At 38.3% G+C, this 16,102-nt stretch overlaps 2 protein-coding genes across 2 annotated transcripts in view; one reads left to right on the forward strand and one right to left on the reverse strand.

Moving 5' to 3' along the window:
• Nucleotides 1-208: 208 nt before the first annotated feature.
• On the reverse strand, nucleotides 209-6,095 carry LOC134754097 (UDP-sugar transporter UST74c). The gene has a single exon (XM_063690171.1). The coding sequence runs from the start codon at nucleotides 5,843-5,845 to the stop codon at nucleotides 4,856-4,858; it is 990 nt and encodes a 329-aa protein (XP_063546241.1). The 5' UTR covers nucleotides 5,846-6,095; the 3' UTR covers nucleotides 209-4,855.
• Nucleotides 6,096-6,658: 563 nt separating this feature from the next.
• The window catches only part of LOC134754562 (protein bric-a-brac 2-like), a 33,258-nt gene continuing 23,814 nt past the window's right edge, over nucleotides 6,659-16,102 (forward strand). The window contains exons 1-3 of the mRNA XM_063690875.1: nucleotides 6,659-6,889; nucleotides 6,983-7,171; nucleotides 14,688-14,861. Of these exons, the coding sequence (XP_063546945.1) occupies nucleotides 6,986-7,171; nucleotides 14,688-14,861 (360 nt within the window). The 5' untranslated portion in view covers nucleotides 6,659-6,889; nucleotides 6,983-6,985. The remainder of the gene's footprint in view (nucleotides 6,890-6,982; nucleotides 7,172-14,687; nucleotides 14,862-16,102) is intronic.

Consider the following 16,102-nt stretch of genomic DNA (forward strand, 5'->3'; position numbering starts at 1 on the left):
TCTTGTGTTCCACTACTTGACTACTAGAAACTCTGAGTCGATTTTGATTAGCCTTTCATATGCGTGTGGTGGTCAAAACTCGTGGGTTCAAACCTCGGTTGCTGTACACGGTACACAGCAGAAAAAGTCGATCTCGGAAAAAAATGCAATTAAGAAGACTAAAAAATCGCTTAACATACACAGACATGAGGTTAAATATGATCAGGAATACACTGTTTAATTCATTATTAACGATGTATACATTTGCATGCTGTTTAAACAGCTGAAGAAGGTGAAGCGATTGTATGTAATATACATTTAACCTAAGACACTTATTGTACCCTTTTTCTGCAAATAAAATTATTTCTATTTCAAATATCCTGCGCGTTCCTCGTGTCACACCGTGTACAGTCGCCATCAGATATATCGGAGCAGCCAAGGTGCTCACAAATATCTGAACACGCCTCTATTGTCATGGCGCTAGGTGCGTGTTCAGATATTTTTGAGTCTCTCGGCCGCTCCGATATATCTGATGATGGCGACTGTACTTATATTTTACTAGCGACCCGCCCCGGCTTCGCACGGGTGCAATGCTGATAAACCTTCTTGAATAGCTATCTATTAAAAAAAAACGCATCAAAATCCGTTGCGTAGTTTTAAATATCTAAGCATACATAGGGACAGACATCCATCCAGACAGCAGGAAGCGACTTTGTTTTATACTATGTAGTTATACATCAATATTACTCTAAAAGTCCTATCCGTCTATCCGTCAGTCCTATGATTTCGTCGCCATATTGCATCCATCACCCGCCCTTTGGTTACACTATGTTATTTGCCAAATATTTAATGTTCAGCTTTGTTTTATGTAATATTTATCACGCGTTGGAATATATAGTCTGTAAGTGATAAAATATGTATGATTGTAATAAATAAAATTGATACCACTCTGGGGCCCGTATCTCAAAAGCTTGTAACTGGTAATACAAGCGGACATAGACATAGTATACAAGTAGTTATAGACGCGCCACCGAGCGACCGGGGGTAAGAGAAAGAATTTTCATATAAAATGTATACTACGCAATTTATCCGGTTTGCATGTCCAATGTATTTTCTCTTTCACTTATAAATTTCGGTATTTCGCCATAGCTATATATGATGCCATAACCCGACCATGAAAAAATGCCCGGTCGGTGATAAGGATAAAGCTAGGCACTATTTTCTCTTTCCTCTTATGGGAATCGTAGTAAGACTATCTTTCTCTATCAAAGAGTGTCAGGCCCTTGCAAGCGGATGTCACTTTTTGACAGCTTTTGTTAGAAAGGGACTTCCACTTGTATTACAAGCTACAAGCTTTTGAGAAACGGGCCTTGGTCGTCACTATCTATTTCATGCTGACTGTACCGTACTACCGTGTAACTGTACTGATGTGGTGCATAATTATTTTCCATTGTATTTTCACGGAAACGTGCGAACTTGTCTTGCTATTTCAGTCAGTCTCGTTACAAAAAGTACTGAGGTTGACTGAAATAGCATGACAAATACTAACGTTTTCGAGAAAATACGATGGAAATACACATACACAATACATAGTACACATACATCTGTAAGCATGTATGTGTACGTAAGTTGACGTTACAAATTTAAAATTAAATATTGACTATAATTTTATTCTACAATTTTTCTAAATATGACTATTTATGACGTATAAATAACACTTGCACTGCGTAAACCGTTGAAGACTTGACTTGGTCTAACTGTACTCATTTCAGTGTGGCAACCCCAGTGTTGGACACTGTAAGCGATTATATGTGGTATTTTCTATAAAAAGGGACCTTATTGTCGATTGCGCTTACGCCATTATAAACGATGCTCCGATATAAATACAATGCCGCGTGACGCTGTGCGGCGTAAGCGCCATCGACAATAAGGTCTCTTTTCATAGAAAATGCCCCATATTATCATTGACTGTAAGCTGAAAGGCATCAGTAATGGACACTTCGTTCAAAGATCTGAAAGATCACATTATGAACGTTTTATTGTTGCAAAATAAATACAAAACATTCAAAACAGCGTTTGAAAAAATAATGTCCATCATTGGGTCCTAGTCCATTACTGGTGTTGTCAAGCCCGAAGCGAAGTGCCAAAAATTCAAATTCAAAATATCAAATAAAAACGATACAGAGGAACTTTCTGTACAAAAAAGTCTGCCGATTTTTGCGTACCGTACACTGGTTATGGCCGATATGTTTTAATCAAGAAATATTAATTCGATCCCACGTGGATCCCACTTTGACGTTGGCGAAATCATCGACAATATCGATGGAGCCATACTACCTGAAAAATTGAATTGAACAGAGGCGCCAACTGGTGAGCAAAAAAACGATATCCCTCATAGAGGCGTGTTCAGATATTTGTGAGTATCGGATACTAGTACAGTCGAAGGCAAAGATATCGATCCAGACAAACGGCTCAAAAATATGTGATCACGACTTTGTTGTTTAAGGTGTAAGAGCGTACACATATTTTTGAAACTTTGGGAATGTATATATGTATATTTATGCCCTTGACTGTACATGGGTGAGATTTGGGGCATTTTCTATGAAAAGGGACCTTATTGTCGACGGCGCTTACGTCGCGCGGCATTGTTTTTATATCGGAACATCGTTTATAATGGCGTAAACGCCATCGACAATAAGGTCCCTTTTTATAGAAAATACCACATTTTATACCACACCCAAGACACCGCGCAACACGCCTCACATGTTTTTTATACACACACGTTATAGTAAGCTGCCACCGTAGCCTATGAACACCATAATGTACAAAGCCGTGCTGTATATGTCTTTACAGTACATATGGTGCTACTTTCTCGCACTAGTGCGTCAAATAGCACTTTTCGTGCATATGTCGAAAGTTTAAAGGGCCATATGTACTGTAAAACGTTGTACGATACACGTGCGAATAGGTAATTCGCAACTCGTGTCGATTTAAAACACTCCCTGCGGTCGTGTTTTAATTTATCGCCACTCGTTTCGAATTTCCTCTTTTCCGCACTTGTATCGTAAATAACTATTAGAATTTCGCCTTTAATACAGGATTGGCATTATTTTTTAAGCTACACGCATATAAAACTCGTATATTATATTACGTTATTATTTATATTACAATACAATTATTGCATTTAGTTATCATTATTAATACTAACATGTAACTAATGCTAAATGTTTCACGATATTGAAATGCAATTATTATATGTTTCTATTTCTAGTCGTAAAATAAATATCAAAATGTGGAATGTTTCAGTGCGTTTTCAGTACAAACTTTATTCTAACCTTTAAATAATAATTTTGCGTTATCCCCCCTTAAGGCGGTTCCCTGAGCCAGAAGGCGAAAAATCTCCTTATATGATCATGTTTTTCTAAGAGGCGTTGATATTCGTACGCGTGGAAAAAATATATGTAGTTCTTGACTATATTATCTTTAATATCATAGCTTCCGATACACGAATACACTTCGCTCGATACAATTAATTCCCAAAGTAACCTCTAACTCGGATTTTTAATCCAACTTTACTCGGTTATTTATTATGTGATACTATAAACAAAAAAAGAAGAAAAAACAATCTTAACTTAAATAGTAATTTCATAGCTTTCGAATTTCGATATTGTAGGGTAACGTTTTTAAAATAAATAAAAATCGACAAAATTCGATCAAAATTGACACTTGGCGCGCATGATATTTCCCGTTCTTTCTTGCCAAATGTGACAGAGACAGCGGCAAACCGATGGAACGGCCTTAACAGTGTGGAAGATACATGATGTAAAACTAGTCCACTAGCCCTACGTCCAGTCGAAGGCAAAAATATCGATCCAGAGAAATGGCTCAAAAATATGTGAACACGACTTTATTGTCTAAGGTGTAAGAGCGTACACACATTTTTGAAACTGGGAATGTATATATATTTATGCACTTGAATGTCCCTAATAATGAAAGTATACTTAAATTTGTACTACAATTTTGTAGTGATACGAAGTCTTAAATTAAAATGATTTAATTCAGACTTCAAAAAGACATTATCTATATAAATCTTTTTTAAATAATAAATGCATACGCAGCAAATTCTGATTTTCCAAGGCTTGTATTTCAAATAAAAACAGTTTATAAAATTTTAAACCGCTTTTGAGACGCATCTGTGGTCTGTTGTCTAAGACCGGAAATACAAGCAAATTTAAGGTTTTAGAGACTTAGAATTGTATAATATAGAAGCAAAGTCTACATTCTACAACATCCACAGGTAAAAAAATACAATTCTAATATTGAACCGAAATATGTAGAAGTAACACCACAACTGCATTCAAAATTGTTACAGGAATAAAGTGGATGTTAGTGACTTTGATTGTATGTGACTTAATTTCCCTTGTATTCCGGGCCTGTAAAAAACAGTCCCCTGAGTTTACCACAGAGGTAATGATATCACTAAAAAAAGCCGGGAAAGTTACGGTTTTAGATTTCTTTCGCACTGTGCATAAATAAATAAAACATTATTTATATTAAATAGACTAATGCAATCATAATTAACATATTATAAAAGATAAGAAAACACAAATGTTTCGCATGATAAAATAGTAAGATATGACACTGATTGCATTGTTTGAATGCGTTAATATTGTAAAGAAAAGGCAGTAAAACATTCCACCTCAAATACTGGAGTTTTCCTCCTATACTAGCATTCAACTACCAGAAATAGCACTAATAATTTACTTGTTCACTTTTGATCAAGTTAAAATATGATATTTCACAAAATCCACTGTTCTTTGGTAACTCAATACTATACTAGGAACGTAGAGCACTGGGTCCTATGTTTCAGATACTGCTATACGGTATCCACACGAGCATTTGCTTCCGCAATCTTGCTGTAAACAGCCTGAGGTTTACGTTTGAACGTAACATATGTGTATATAAGACTCGCCAACACACTTATATTTAAACCTACAAAGTTAAGCCACGAGAACACATAGTCTCCACCAATTACCATACCGAGATAAGTAACTAAAATATTCTTAAGACAACCAATGATAGTTGTCGTTAAGGCACTGTTGTATTGTGTACAGAGCATGACACTGTATGAGAGTACAAACCCCATGACACACGATGTTAGGAACTGAATTAGGAACAGCGTATCACCCCAATGCTCATAATTGATTGATGCTTCGATGTCCCCGACATGCCAGGCAACATAAGCTGCAGGCACGATCATGAAGAGCGCATTGTAGAACATGAGCCCATACTTCCCAAGCTCCTTCGAGTCAAGCTTCTTCTTACTTATAACACCATTAGCCGCAGTGAAGCCGTCATTAAGGAGGACTAGCGTGTAGCCCTGCCAGGAGAACGTGACGTCATCAGCTGCGGCCAGCAACGCTCCTCCCACCATGGCCATGACACTTCCTTGCACTTGCCATGTAGCTCTTACACCGAGTATGATTCTCTCCAAAATCATGGTCATGAGAATGCTGAAGCGACGCAGCGCGGTAAGCATCGGCAAGCTCAGCTCCTTCGTCCCTCCGAGGCCCGTAACCATGTTACCGAGGTAGATGATCGGCAGCGGCCAGATGCGGCGCGCGACGTTCATGTCCAGCGACGGGTACTGCACCAGCCGGATCCGCCGCCCGACCCACAGCACCGCTAAAGTCGCTATCATCTGCCCGAGACCGAGCACCAGGTACGACGGGAAAGCGTACGTGGTTAGCACCGTTTTGTTGACGACGGTGATCATGAAGGAGGCGAACGCATAGAAGGCCGCGCTCAGCGCCCGCTTCATGAGCTTAGACTCGCTCTCGGCCTCGTCCTGCCCGCGGCCCGACATCGCGCGCTGATTGCTAATAATTATCTACTAACTTTAACTCATTGATACTACGTCATACGCTTACCAATAGTCACGACACCGGTCATAGTCGGGTAATAGCGTGAGTTGCACTCATGGCCACGGCTCTATTACGAACAAAAAAAATAATACTTGTAACCTTACGGGATTTTCGCGGCCGTATCTACGTTTCCGCTTGTGACATCTTTGCGGTTTACTTGACGATGACGTACAGAGTGATGTTGCCAACGAAAAAAATATCACACATGATTGTAATCGTGGCAGTGTTTATTTACAATGTTGGACAACCTTTTTATAAGCCGATTAATATTACCACAGATGTACAATAAAATAAATGATTACTGTGCCACGTTGGCGCATTTACAAATAAAATTACTGTAATGTATCGAACATAAGTAGTTGAAACGTTTATTGTTGAAGATTAAACTAAGACTTATTAGTTTAAGATTCAACCAGAAAACGTTTAGTTAAATTTGTTACATATCGAACAACAATAGTTTTGATAGCTAATGCAGCAGAAAACGATTCGTAATATTTAAAGTTTATTGATTCAAGCAATTGTAAAGATAATTCCAAAATAATAATTTGAGGTAATAGTTATTATAAAAATAAATTGAAATAGAAAATCAGGCTGGCCAACATAACATGCAGCACCATTTAAATAGTGTAGTGTGTGTGTGTATTAATTTATTAAGTAAAAATATGTATTATAATACATTTAAGTTATAAAAATATCATAAAACATTTTATTATTATAATTTAATTACATTGCGTAAATAAGTAAAACATTTTTTTTACACGCACGCATTCCAATCCGGCTGTTGTCAGACAAACGGACTGAGCAAGCGACATTTTGGTATTTTTTCCGTGTATTGCCATGCCAGTCAACAGTATTCGACTCAGATCCTAAACGATCGTAATTAGCTTTGTTATAATTAGTTATAGATTCACAAACATGTATTTTTAGGGTGCTTGGAGGTAACACGGATCGATAGCGCAGTGCAGTTTACGTGGGCAATCGTTTCAGTGAGTTGTTTGGACGCGTAGTTCCCTGAAAGCGGTCGAGTCATTACATTTACAGTTATAAGGGCGTCAGTGTTTACGTGACCGTGGTTTCAGGCGATGGCGATGCCGGAGCAGTTTTCATTACGGTGGAATGACTTCCACTCGAACTTATCACAGTCGTTCCATGCGTTGCTGGAAGGAGAAGACTTGGTGGATGTGACATTGGCAGCGGGAGGCCAGTATGTGCACGCTCATAAACTCATCTTGTCAGTATGCAGTCCCTATTTCAAGGAATTGTTCAAGGTATGAACCATGACTCACTATTTTTTCATTGTTGTTATGCCTGAGCCAAGTTATCTGGTTTATATAAAACAAGTATTGTTTGTTTATGGTAAGATAAGTGCGCGCGTTCTATCTTTTTAATAGCGAACTTTTTAAATATTTATTGTTTGTTTTTATCTGTGTATAAACTAATGTTGATCACTTAAATTTAATAATTTAACCCATTAATTACATTTCATAACTCTTGACTTAAGGCCTTCAGTGGACCTGATAGTGTATGTATCAGATATCTGATTTTATTATCTTGCATGGTAGGTTACATATTCATGGTATTTTAAGGAAAATGACCTGAATAGGCAAAATCAAGGCCTATTCCTATGCAAAAATTGTGTTTGTTATGTAAACTTAGTACAAATCCAATGCCAGGTGCCAAAACCATGTTTGTTATTCAAACTTAGAACAACCAATTTTTATTATAACAACACATTAGCATTATTGAATCAACTTTAGCCAGTTATTGTCAGCTAGAAATCTTGGAAGGTAAATTTTCAATCAAATTGAAAAAAAAAAAATTTAAACTGTTTATTTCAAAAAAAAGAAATTACAAAATCTACTCTCAGACTTAGCCTAATCTACACTCTAATAGATTGTACGCTAAGTATGGTCTTATTTCTAATATTTCTATTACATTTATATTATTACTATTTATTTAACATGTATAATATGCTATATATACTTTGACGACTGGTCTGGCCTAGTGGGTAGTGACCCTGCCTGTGAAGCCGATGGTCCTGGGTTCGAATCCCGGTAAGGGCATTTATTTGTGTGATAAGCACAGATATTTGTTCCTGAGTCTTGGGTGTTTTCTATGTATTTATGTATTTATATATTATATATATCGTTGTCTGAGTACCCGCAACACAAGCCTTCTTGAGCTTACTGTGGGACTTAGTCAATCTGTGTAAGAATGTCCTATAATATTTATTTATTTATTATTATTTATTAATATAATATGATGCTTAACTTAAATATTCAGGCAGTGCTTTTTTAACATTATTTTAATTTTTTGGGGCTTACCCTCTTCTAAATTATCTATTATATCTCTAGGAAGACTATTTAAGATGTGTGGTAAATAACTATAATAAAATGTTTCAACCATTCTCAACTGTTGTTTCTAATCTAATACAGTCTGACCTTTAGAAATTGGCACAAACTTTATTTTTAAACCAAAACCATGCACCTTCTTCCTAGAAAAAAAGCTTTAGTTCATAGGTTAAAATAAATAACCTATTTATTAGGGTTCCGTACCCAAAGGGTAAAAACGGGACCCTATTACTAGGACTCCGCTGTCTGTCTGTCTGTCACCGTGATAGCTAGACATTCTGTTGCCGCTACAACAACAAATACTAAAAAGTACGGAACCCTCGGTGGGCGAGTCTGACTCGCACTTGTCCTGTTTATTTATTTATTTATCAAAAAGTATATTATTATGTATGTTTTAGTCTGGCTTCTTTGGCAGCGTACTTGGGCTCTGTAATTAATGCTACTATATAAACGATAGACATAGTATATACAAGTAGTTATAAACACGCCACCGAGCGACCGGGGATAAGAGAAAGAATATTCATATAAAATTTGGGCAGCGTAGGATTTTTTTCTCTTTCACTCTTTAAATTTCGGTATTTCACCATCGCCTCCTACCTATGATGCCACCCGGTTGGGAATAAGGACAAAGCATGGCACCATTTTCACTCTTCTTATAGGAATCGCAATAAGACTATCTTTCTCCATCAAAAAGTGTCAAGCCCTTGATATAAACCAAAGAGGATATAATAAGATTAAGAGTGGTAATGTCATAGTAAATTTTGTAACCGCTGTAAATTCACTGCCATCTATTGACATACTTTAAAACTAAAAATGAAAATTTATAAAAATGCTTTAAAATGTATTTAAATATGGATAAATGATTTTTTTATTTGCATTAATTATTTTTATATGATTTTGACCCACGTTCTTTCAATGATATGCGTTAAAATTATAAATAACAAACGAAACCGTCAACGCCCTCAATACGAGAGTAGGCCAAAACTAGTGGCGCCCTCTGATCGAGAATCAAATTTTCGTGATTTTCGAGGCACGTTTTTTCCTTAGACTGTATCCATCTATTACGGAGTTATATCTATCTTTGATATAAACTAATAATGTTGCTTAGTACAAGTCCAGGTTGTGAGGTGGCTGGTTTAACCTTTCGAGACCCTTTGGCTCTTTGGGTAGCAATATTTACTATATTTACTAGAATTTGGGTCCGGGTCTCGAAAGATTAAGTGCTCGATCGACGAATCACAAAAACGAAACGGGATTCTTATTGGCTAATGACGAAATTACCTAGCAGGCTAGCACTTATACCGGCGCTAAGACGTTCCTGTACCTACCTGTTCCACATCCGCATCCGCATTAAGCTCCGCATCGATTTTATGCGGATGCGGATGTTGAAAATAATGCGGAAGTTCCGCGGTTGCGGATGCGGATGCGAATATTCGCAACATCCCTGGTACGAGAAAAAATGTTTCGTTTATGTATAGTTTTAAGGCTGGCAGAGGCTTTGCGACCCCCCAGAGGATTGCGACCCACAAAACACTGTTTTAGGCAATTAAAAGAATGTAAACAAATTAAACCAAGTTTTAGTAACAAGGAAACTTAGTCATTCTACCAATAGGGTATTTGACTGTATTTTAAATAAATTATTTTACACCATGCATGAGATAAAGCATCAGAAGATTAATGTAGAAACGTAGACAGCAGTTATTTTTAGGCACAATTTCTATTTTAAAACCCGTATAAAACTATAAAGAGTTGGTAATTTGATTGTGACGTCACACGCTAGTTTCATATAAATTCCATAGTAGCAAAATCGTTTTGGCAGTTCGAAAAAAGAAACTGATTTGACTAGTAGTCAAATACCCTATTATATTGTTATTCGTCCATAAATATGTATATAAAGTTTTCTGAATCTAGGGTATTTCGTGTTTACATAAATAGTTTTTTTTTTTCTTGTCTAATGTGGCCATTTTTTATTGGTGTACATACATTATTTTAAATAAGAATGAAAGGCCACTCTTTTAAATCTTTTAAATTAATGGTGGTTGTCTACATATATGCTGAGCGAATGTCTTTTTTAGGGTTCCGTACCCAAAGACTAAAAACGGGACCCTATTACTAAGACTCCACTGTCCGTCTGTCTGTCACCAGGCTGTGCTCATGAACCGTGATAGCTAGACAGTTCAAATTTTCACAGATGACGTATTTCTGTTGCCGCTACAACAAATACTAAATAGTAAGGAACCCTCGGTGGGCGAGTCCGACTCGCACTTGTCCGGTTTTTTTTTAAAGTTCAAATTTCTTCAATATATCTCGAGTTATCAACTTCTTCCCGCCGTGTCCGGCATATATCTTTGGTTTGGATGTTTGTGCCTCCCATCGTGTCGTGCAAAAACGGCTTACTGATTTTGATGAAATTACACATGACAATTATATTTATAGCTTGCAAAACAACAGATACTGGATCCCCCGAAGGGGGTACAATGGGGTTCGTAGTTCAATTCGAAAAGGGGGACGGCGTGGGGTAGACGTGGGGGGCTTGTTTCACGACCTATACGCGGAATTAGTCAGGCGGAGGCTCGTACGAAATAAAACGATACCGATTTATAATGTGAAATCAGAATCAATGTTTAAATAATAAAAATACTTGTTGATTGTAATAGACCGCGAGCCAGGCGCAAATTTCGTCAGTCATCACCTCCCGGGCGAAAACTCGTATAGCGGTTAACGGCTATGTATGATGAACCCTCGTGAACGTCAGCTGCCGCTCCGTTGGTGGGTTGAGGAATGGCAGCCACCGAAATGCGTAACACGGTCTTTCCACCGCGATACAATCGGCTGAAGATTTTGTTTATTCACAATAGCATCTAAACTATCATCTGATAAAGTATCAAGCGGGAGGCGATGACAATTTTTTTTATAGACTACTTGCTGCCATTCCTCAACCCACCAACGGAGCGGCAGCTGACGTTCACGAGGGTTCATCATACATAGCCGTTTACCCTTATACGAGTTTTCGCCCGGGAGGCGATTGGTCATGGAAATCTGTTCCTGGCCCGCGGTCTATAAGCTCAACATGTGTGTGATGTCTTAGTAATAGGGTCCCGTTTTTTTTTGGGTACGGAACCCTAAAAAGAATTACATGAGGTTCAAATTTCTTAAATTTTATATCTCGATTTATCAGCTTCTTACCGCCGTACGGAATTGATCGTGGGTATTCACCCATTTTTTTTAGGGTTACGTACCCAAAGGGTAAAAACGGGACCCTATTACTAAGACTCCGCTGTCCGTCTGTCTGTCTGTCACCAGGCTGTATCTCATGAACCGTGACAGCTAGACAGTTGAAATTTTCACAGATGATGTATTTCTGTTGCCGCTATAACAACAAATACTAAAGACAGAATAAAATAAATATTTAAGTGGGGCTCCCATACAACAAACGTGATTTTTTTGCCGTTTTTATAGATATTGGTACGGAACCCTTCGTGCGCGAGTCCGACTTGCACTTAGCCGGTGTTTAATTTTATCATTGCTTATTAATGCTGTTAATGATGCAATATTTTAACAAGAACACTGACACAGCACCGACTGTGAAGTACAAAGTTCGATTTCCGACTGAAATAACTAAACAGTACTTTGAGAAATATAAAAATAAAACGGAATTCGGCCGAGTTTGCCGGGCACTCTTAATCTTTCATATCGCCACTACTTTGGAAAAAACTCGTATCTTCTGTCAATAAAAAAAAACCGGCCAAGTGCGAGTCGGACTCGCCACGAAGGGTTCCGTACCATTACGCAAAAAGCGGCAAAAAAATCACGTTTGTTGTATGGGAGCCCCACTGAAATATTTATTTTATTCTGTTTTTAGTATCTTTTGTTATAGCGGCATCACAAATACATCATATGTGAAAATTTCAACTGTCTAGCTATCACGGTTCATGAGATACAGGCTGGTGACAGACAGACAGCGGAGTCTTAGTAGGGTCCCGTTTTTACTCTTTGGGTACGGAATCCTAATAAATAAAAATAAACGAGAGGTTAGTAGTTAATCTATTCGTAAATATATTTGTTTTGTAAATATCGTATGTTACAGTAATAACATATACTAATCTATGATCGTATGTATGTACAGTTAAGGGCATAAATATATATACATTCCCAAAGTTTCAAAAATATGTGTACGCTCTTACACCTTAGACAATAAAGTCGTGTTCACATATTTTTGAGCCATTTGTCTGGATCGATATTTTTGCCTGCGACTATTCATAATTGATTATCCATCATCATTTACCTTATATACGTAAATCTAATTACATGCCTATTAGTTTAATACACCACTTAGACGATTATGGATACAATAATTGTAATTATTATCGTAATTTAAATGGGGCATTTTCTATGAAAAGGGACCTTATTGTCGATGGCGCTTACACCCGCACAGCGTCGCGCGGCATTGTATTTATATCGGAGCATCGTTTATAATGGCGTAAGCGCCATCGACAATAAGGTCCCTTTTTATAGAAAATACCACAAATTAATATAATTAGTGTAATCACTACCTATAATCAGCAGAAGATAGCTATGCGAACCTACAAATATAATATGTGAACTATTCTATTGTTTAACGGACTATTTAGTTGATTATAGTTTTGGACGCTTTTAAGATTAGTACCCAAACTTTTTTTTTAAATTTCACTCCTTTGGAAAACAAGCATACCACCCGCTTGATGGTAAGCGGTGGAGTATGTGTACAAACCATTGACATAGTATATACAAGTAGTTATAGACATGAAACCGAGCGACCAGGGGTAAGAGAAAGACATATTCATGTATTGACAGTTTTATGTATGGCAGCATAATCCTTTTTCTCTTTCACTACTATAAATTTCGGTATATCGCCATCGCCTCCTTGCTATGATGCCATAACCCGACCATGAATAAACGCCCGGTCGGTGATAAAGACAAAGCATGGCACTATTTTCTCTTTTCTCTTATAAGAATCGCAATAAGACTATCTTTCTCTATCAAAGAGTGTCAGGCCCTTGGTACAAACGTAAGAGTTGAGCGACGAAAGAGCTTGTAGTCCCTTATCCTCCTAAGGCCTGAGGTCCTACCTATAGTACTTCTTCAGTTGAAGTTTAAACCATATTCAAGGCTATTCCCTGCACTATAGGTTCAAATTTCAGTGGCAAATTTTGGGTTTTTCATTTGTATGGCTGGGCCTTAGGGGGCTATAGACTTTTTTTTCCACATTGATCTTATGTTATTTTTCTCGATTTTTGTTACAAGTTCCATTTTTTACCCCGTACGCAAAAAGAGAGAAAGAGGGGTGTTATACGTTTGACGCCAATGTCTGTCTGTGTGTCTATCTGTGGCATCGTAGCTTTCAAACGTATTAACCGTTTTTTTTACCTAAAAGCGAGTTTCTTTGCGATGATTCTTACAAGGAAACCTACCCAACTGCCCTGCTCCGATTTGGGTTATTTTTATTGGGGTTCCGTACCCAAAGGGTAAAAACGGGACCCTATTACTAAGACTCCGCTGTACGTCTGTCCGTCTGTCACCAGGCTGTATCTCATGAACCGTGAAATTTTGACAGATGATGTATTTCTGTTGCCGCTATAACAACAAATACTAAAAAGTACGGAACCCTCGGTGCGCGAGTCCGACTCGCACTTGGTCGGTTTTATATGTTATAGAGCAGTCTAAAATAACAGACACGTATTTTTTTTAGCTGCCCAAGCTCAACCTATTGGGATAAATTGTCCTCCAAGGTACTGAAAAGTGATCAAATCCTAGAGGGTAGGAAGTATGAAATTATGAAGATGTATTTTTTTTAATATGAGTTTGGGCAGAAATAACAATAAACACGTGTCCATTACTTTTTCATGTTCACATAATCAAACCAGTAATTAACTAGCAAAATGTTTGAACAAAACTCTTCTTTCAAAACAAAACTTACCAAAGTTAGAGGGTTTGGTCACTTTTCAATACTTTGGAGGACAGTTTATCCCAATAGGTTGAGTTTGGGCAGCTAAAAAAATACGTGTCTGTTATTTTAGACTAAAATTTTACCCTCCCATAGAAAATGGACCAGCCAACATGTATGAAACAGCCAAATTTTTTATCGCGATTTCGGGGTTGGCCCCATAGTAAAAGTTGTTCAGTATAATCACAAAACCTCCCTGGCAACGGGAATGCACTATTTTTTACCCACCGTGTATAAAAATAAATCCAATCGGAGCCGGACTGTTGGATAGGTTTCCTTGTTAGCTATGTTTGATAAAAATCGATCCAGCAGTTTGTTGAGTATCAGGTTTTTTCAAAAATGATGCAAGGCAGTTTTTGGCATAAAATGGTTTTAAATAACTACTAATTAAATAAATATGCTGCTGACTGTTTTTTTTTATGCACCAACTAACCCCATTCTCCCCTGCAGATGAACCCCTGCGAGCACCCGATCGTGATCCTCAAAGACGTCGCGCACCAGGAGTTGAAGCAACTCCTGCAGTTCATGTACCGCGGTGAGGTGCACGTGCGACAGCAGGAGCTGAGCGGGTTCCTGCACACAGCAGAGCTGCTGCAGGTCAAAGGGCTCACTCAGGGGCGGGAGGTGAGATTGTTTATCCTGAAGTTGAAGCAACTCCTGCAGTTCATGTACCGCGGTGAGTTGTGCGACAGCAGGAGCTGAGCGGGTTCCTGCACACAGCAGAGCTGCTGCAGGTCAAAAGGCTCACTCAGGGGCGGGAGGTAAGATTGTTTATCCTGAAGTTGAAGCAACTCCTGCAGTTCATGTACCGCGGTGAGGTACACGTGCGACAGCAGGAGCTGAGCGGGTTCCTGCACACAGCCGAGCGTCAAAGGGCTCACTCAGGGGCGGGAGGTAAGTTAGTTCATCCTGAAGAATTTTATGTTACTCTTAGGAACTTTGATAGGAAAAGCGATAATTTACTGTTTTAGGAAGGTATGACGTTTCGTGCATGACATATGCCGTCATACCATGGGGTCTCGGACCTTTGGAAGGCATGCGTGGGGCCGAAGCCAACAGCACAGAGGCCCTTTAAGACAAGTTTGATGTTATGTTTGAGGGTGAATATTAAATACTTAGGCCATATTGTTACATCTGATATGAAGGATAATATGGATATAGAGCGAGAACGGGGGGCCTTATCTGTGAGGGCTAACATGATTGCGCGATGTACAAAAGAAGTTAAAGTTACATTGTTTAGAGCCTATTGTACATCTTTATACACATAACCGTGCTCCGTAGCTAGCACTAGTGCTATAGTGCGCATGCACTACTGCTCGCGCTCTAATTGTGAGGGGGCAGGTCGGTGATAGGCCTCCCTTTACAGGATTTAGGAAATGAAAGGCAGGGAACCAGGGCGATGTGGGTATTTATTAATTGATAATAAAAGGTACCTGTATCAATACAGGCGAGAGTTAGCTGTCTGATGTCATAACACTTTCTTAAATCACTTCGATTTACCAATTACGCAGCCTTATACATATATAGTTTGTCAAAGGACTGTCTCGTTTCAAACATAGACAGAGAGAATCATCATTGTCTTACACTAGTACTAGCACCCAAAAGAAGAGGATGAGTATAGTTTTTTTTTGTTATTATTTACTGACAATTTGGTTTGACCAACTATATTGTTAATATATTTTCACAAACGTTGTTGACACTGTTCATTTATTCTAGATCATACTGCATTTTCGATAGACAAATAACCTTTGACCTTCCCACCCTCTCACCCGTCGTCATGACAACTGGCACTCAGAGGGCCTACTGCGAACCCCGTTCGACGTGTTTCCTCCTGTCACACTTACGTACGAATTTACAAGTGCGAC

The sequence above is a fragment of the Cydia strobilella genome, chromosome Z, assembly GCF_947568885.1.
Source record: "Cydia strobilella chromosome Z, ilCydStro3.1, whole genome shotgun sequence".
Classification (NCBI taxonomy): domain Eukaryota; kingdom Metazoa; phylum Arthropoda; class Insecta; order Lepidoptera; family Tortricidae; genus Cydia; species Cydia strobilella.

What these genes read in the sequence shown, in the direction of transcription:
- LOC134754097 (XM_063690171.1), bottom strand. Translation starts at nt 5,845, where the DNA reads ATGTCGGGCCGCGGGCAGGACGAGGCCGAGAGCGAGTCTAAGCTCATG.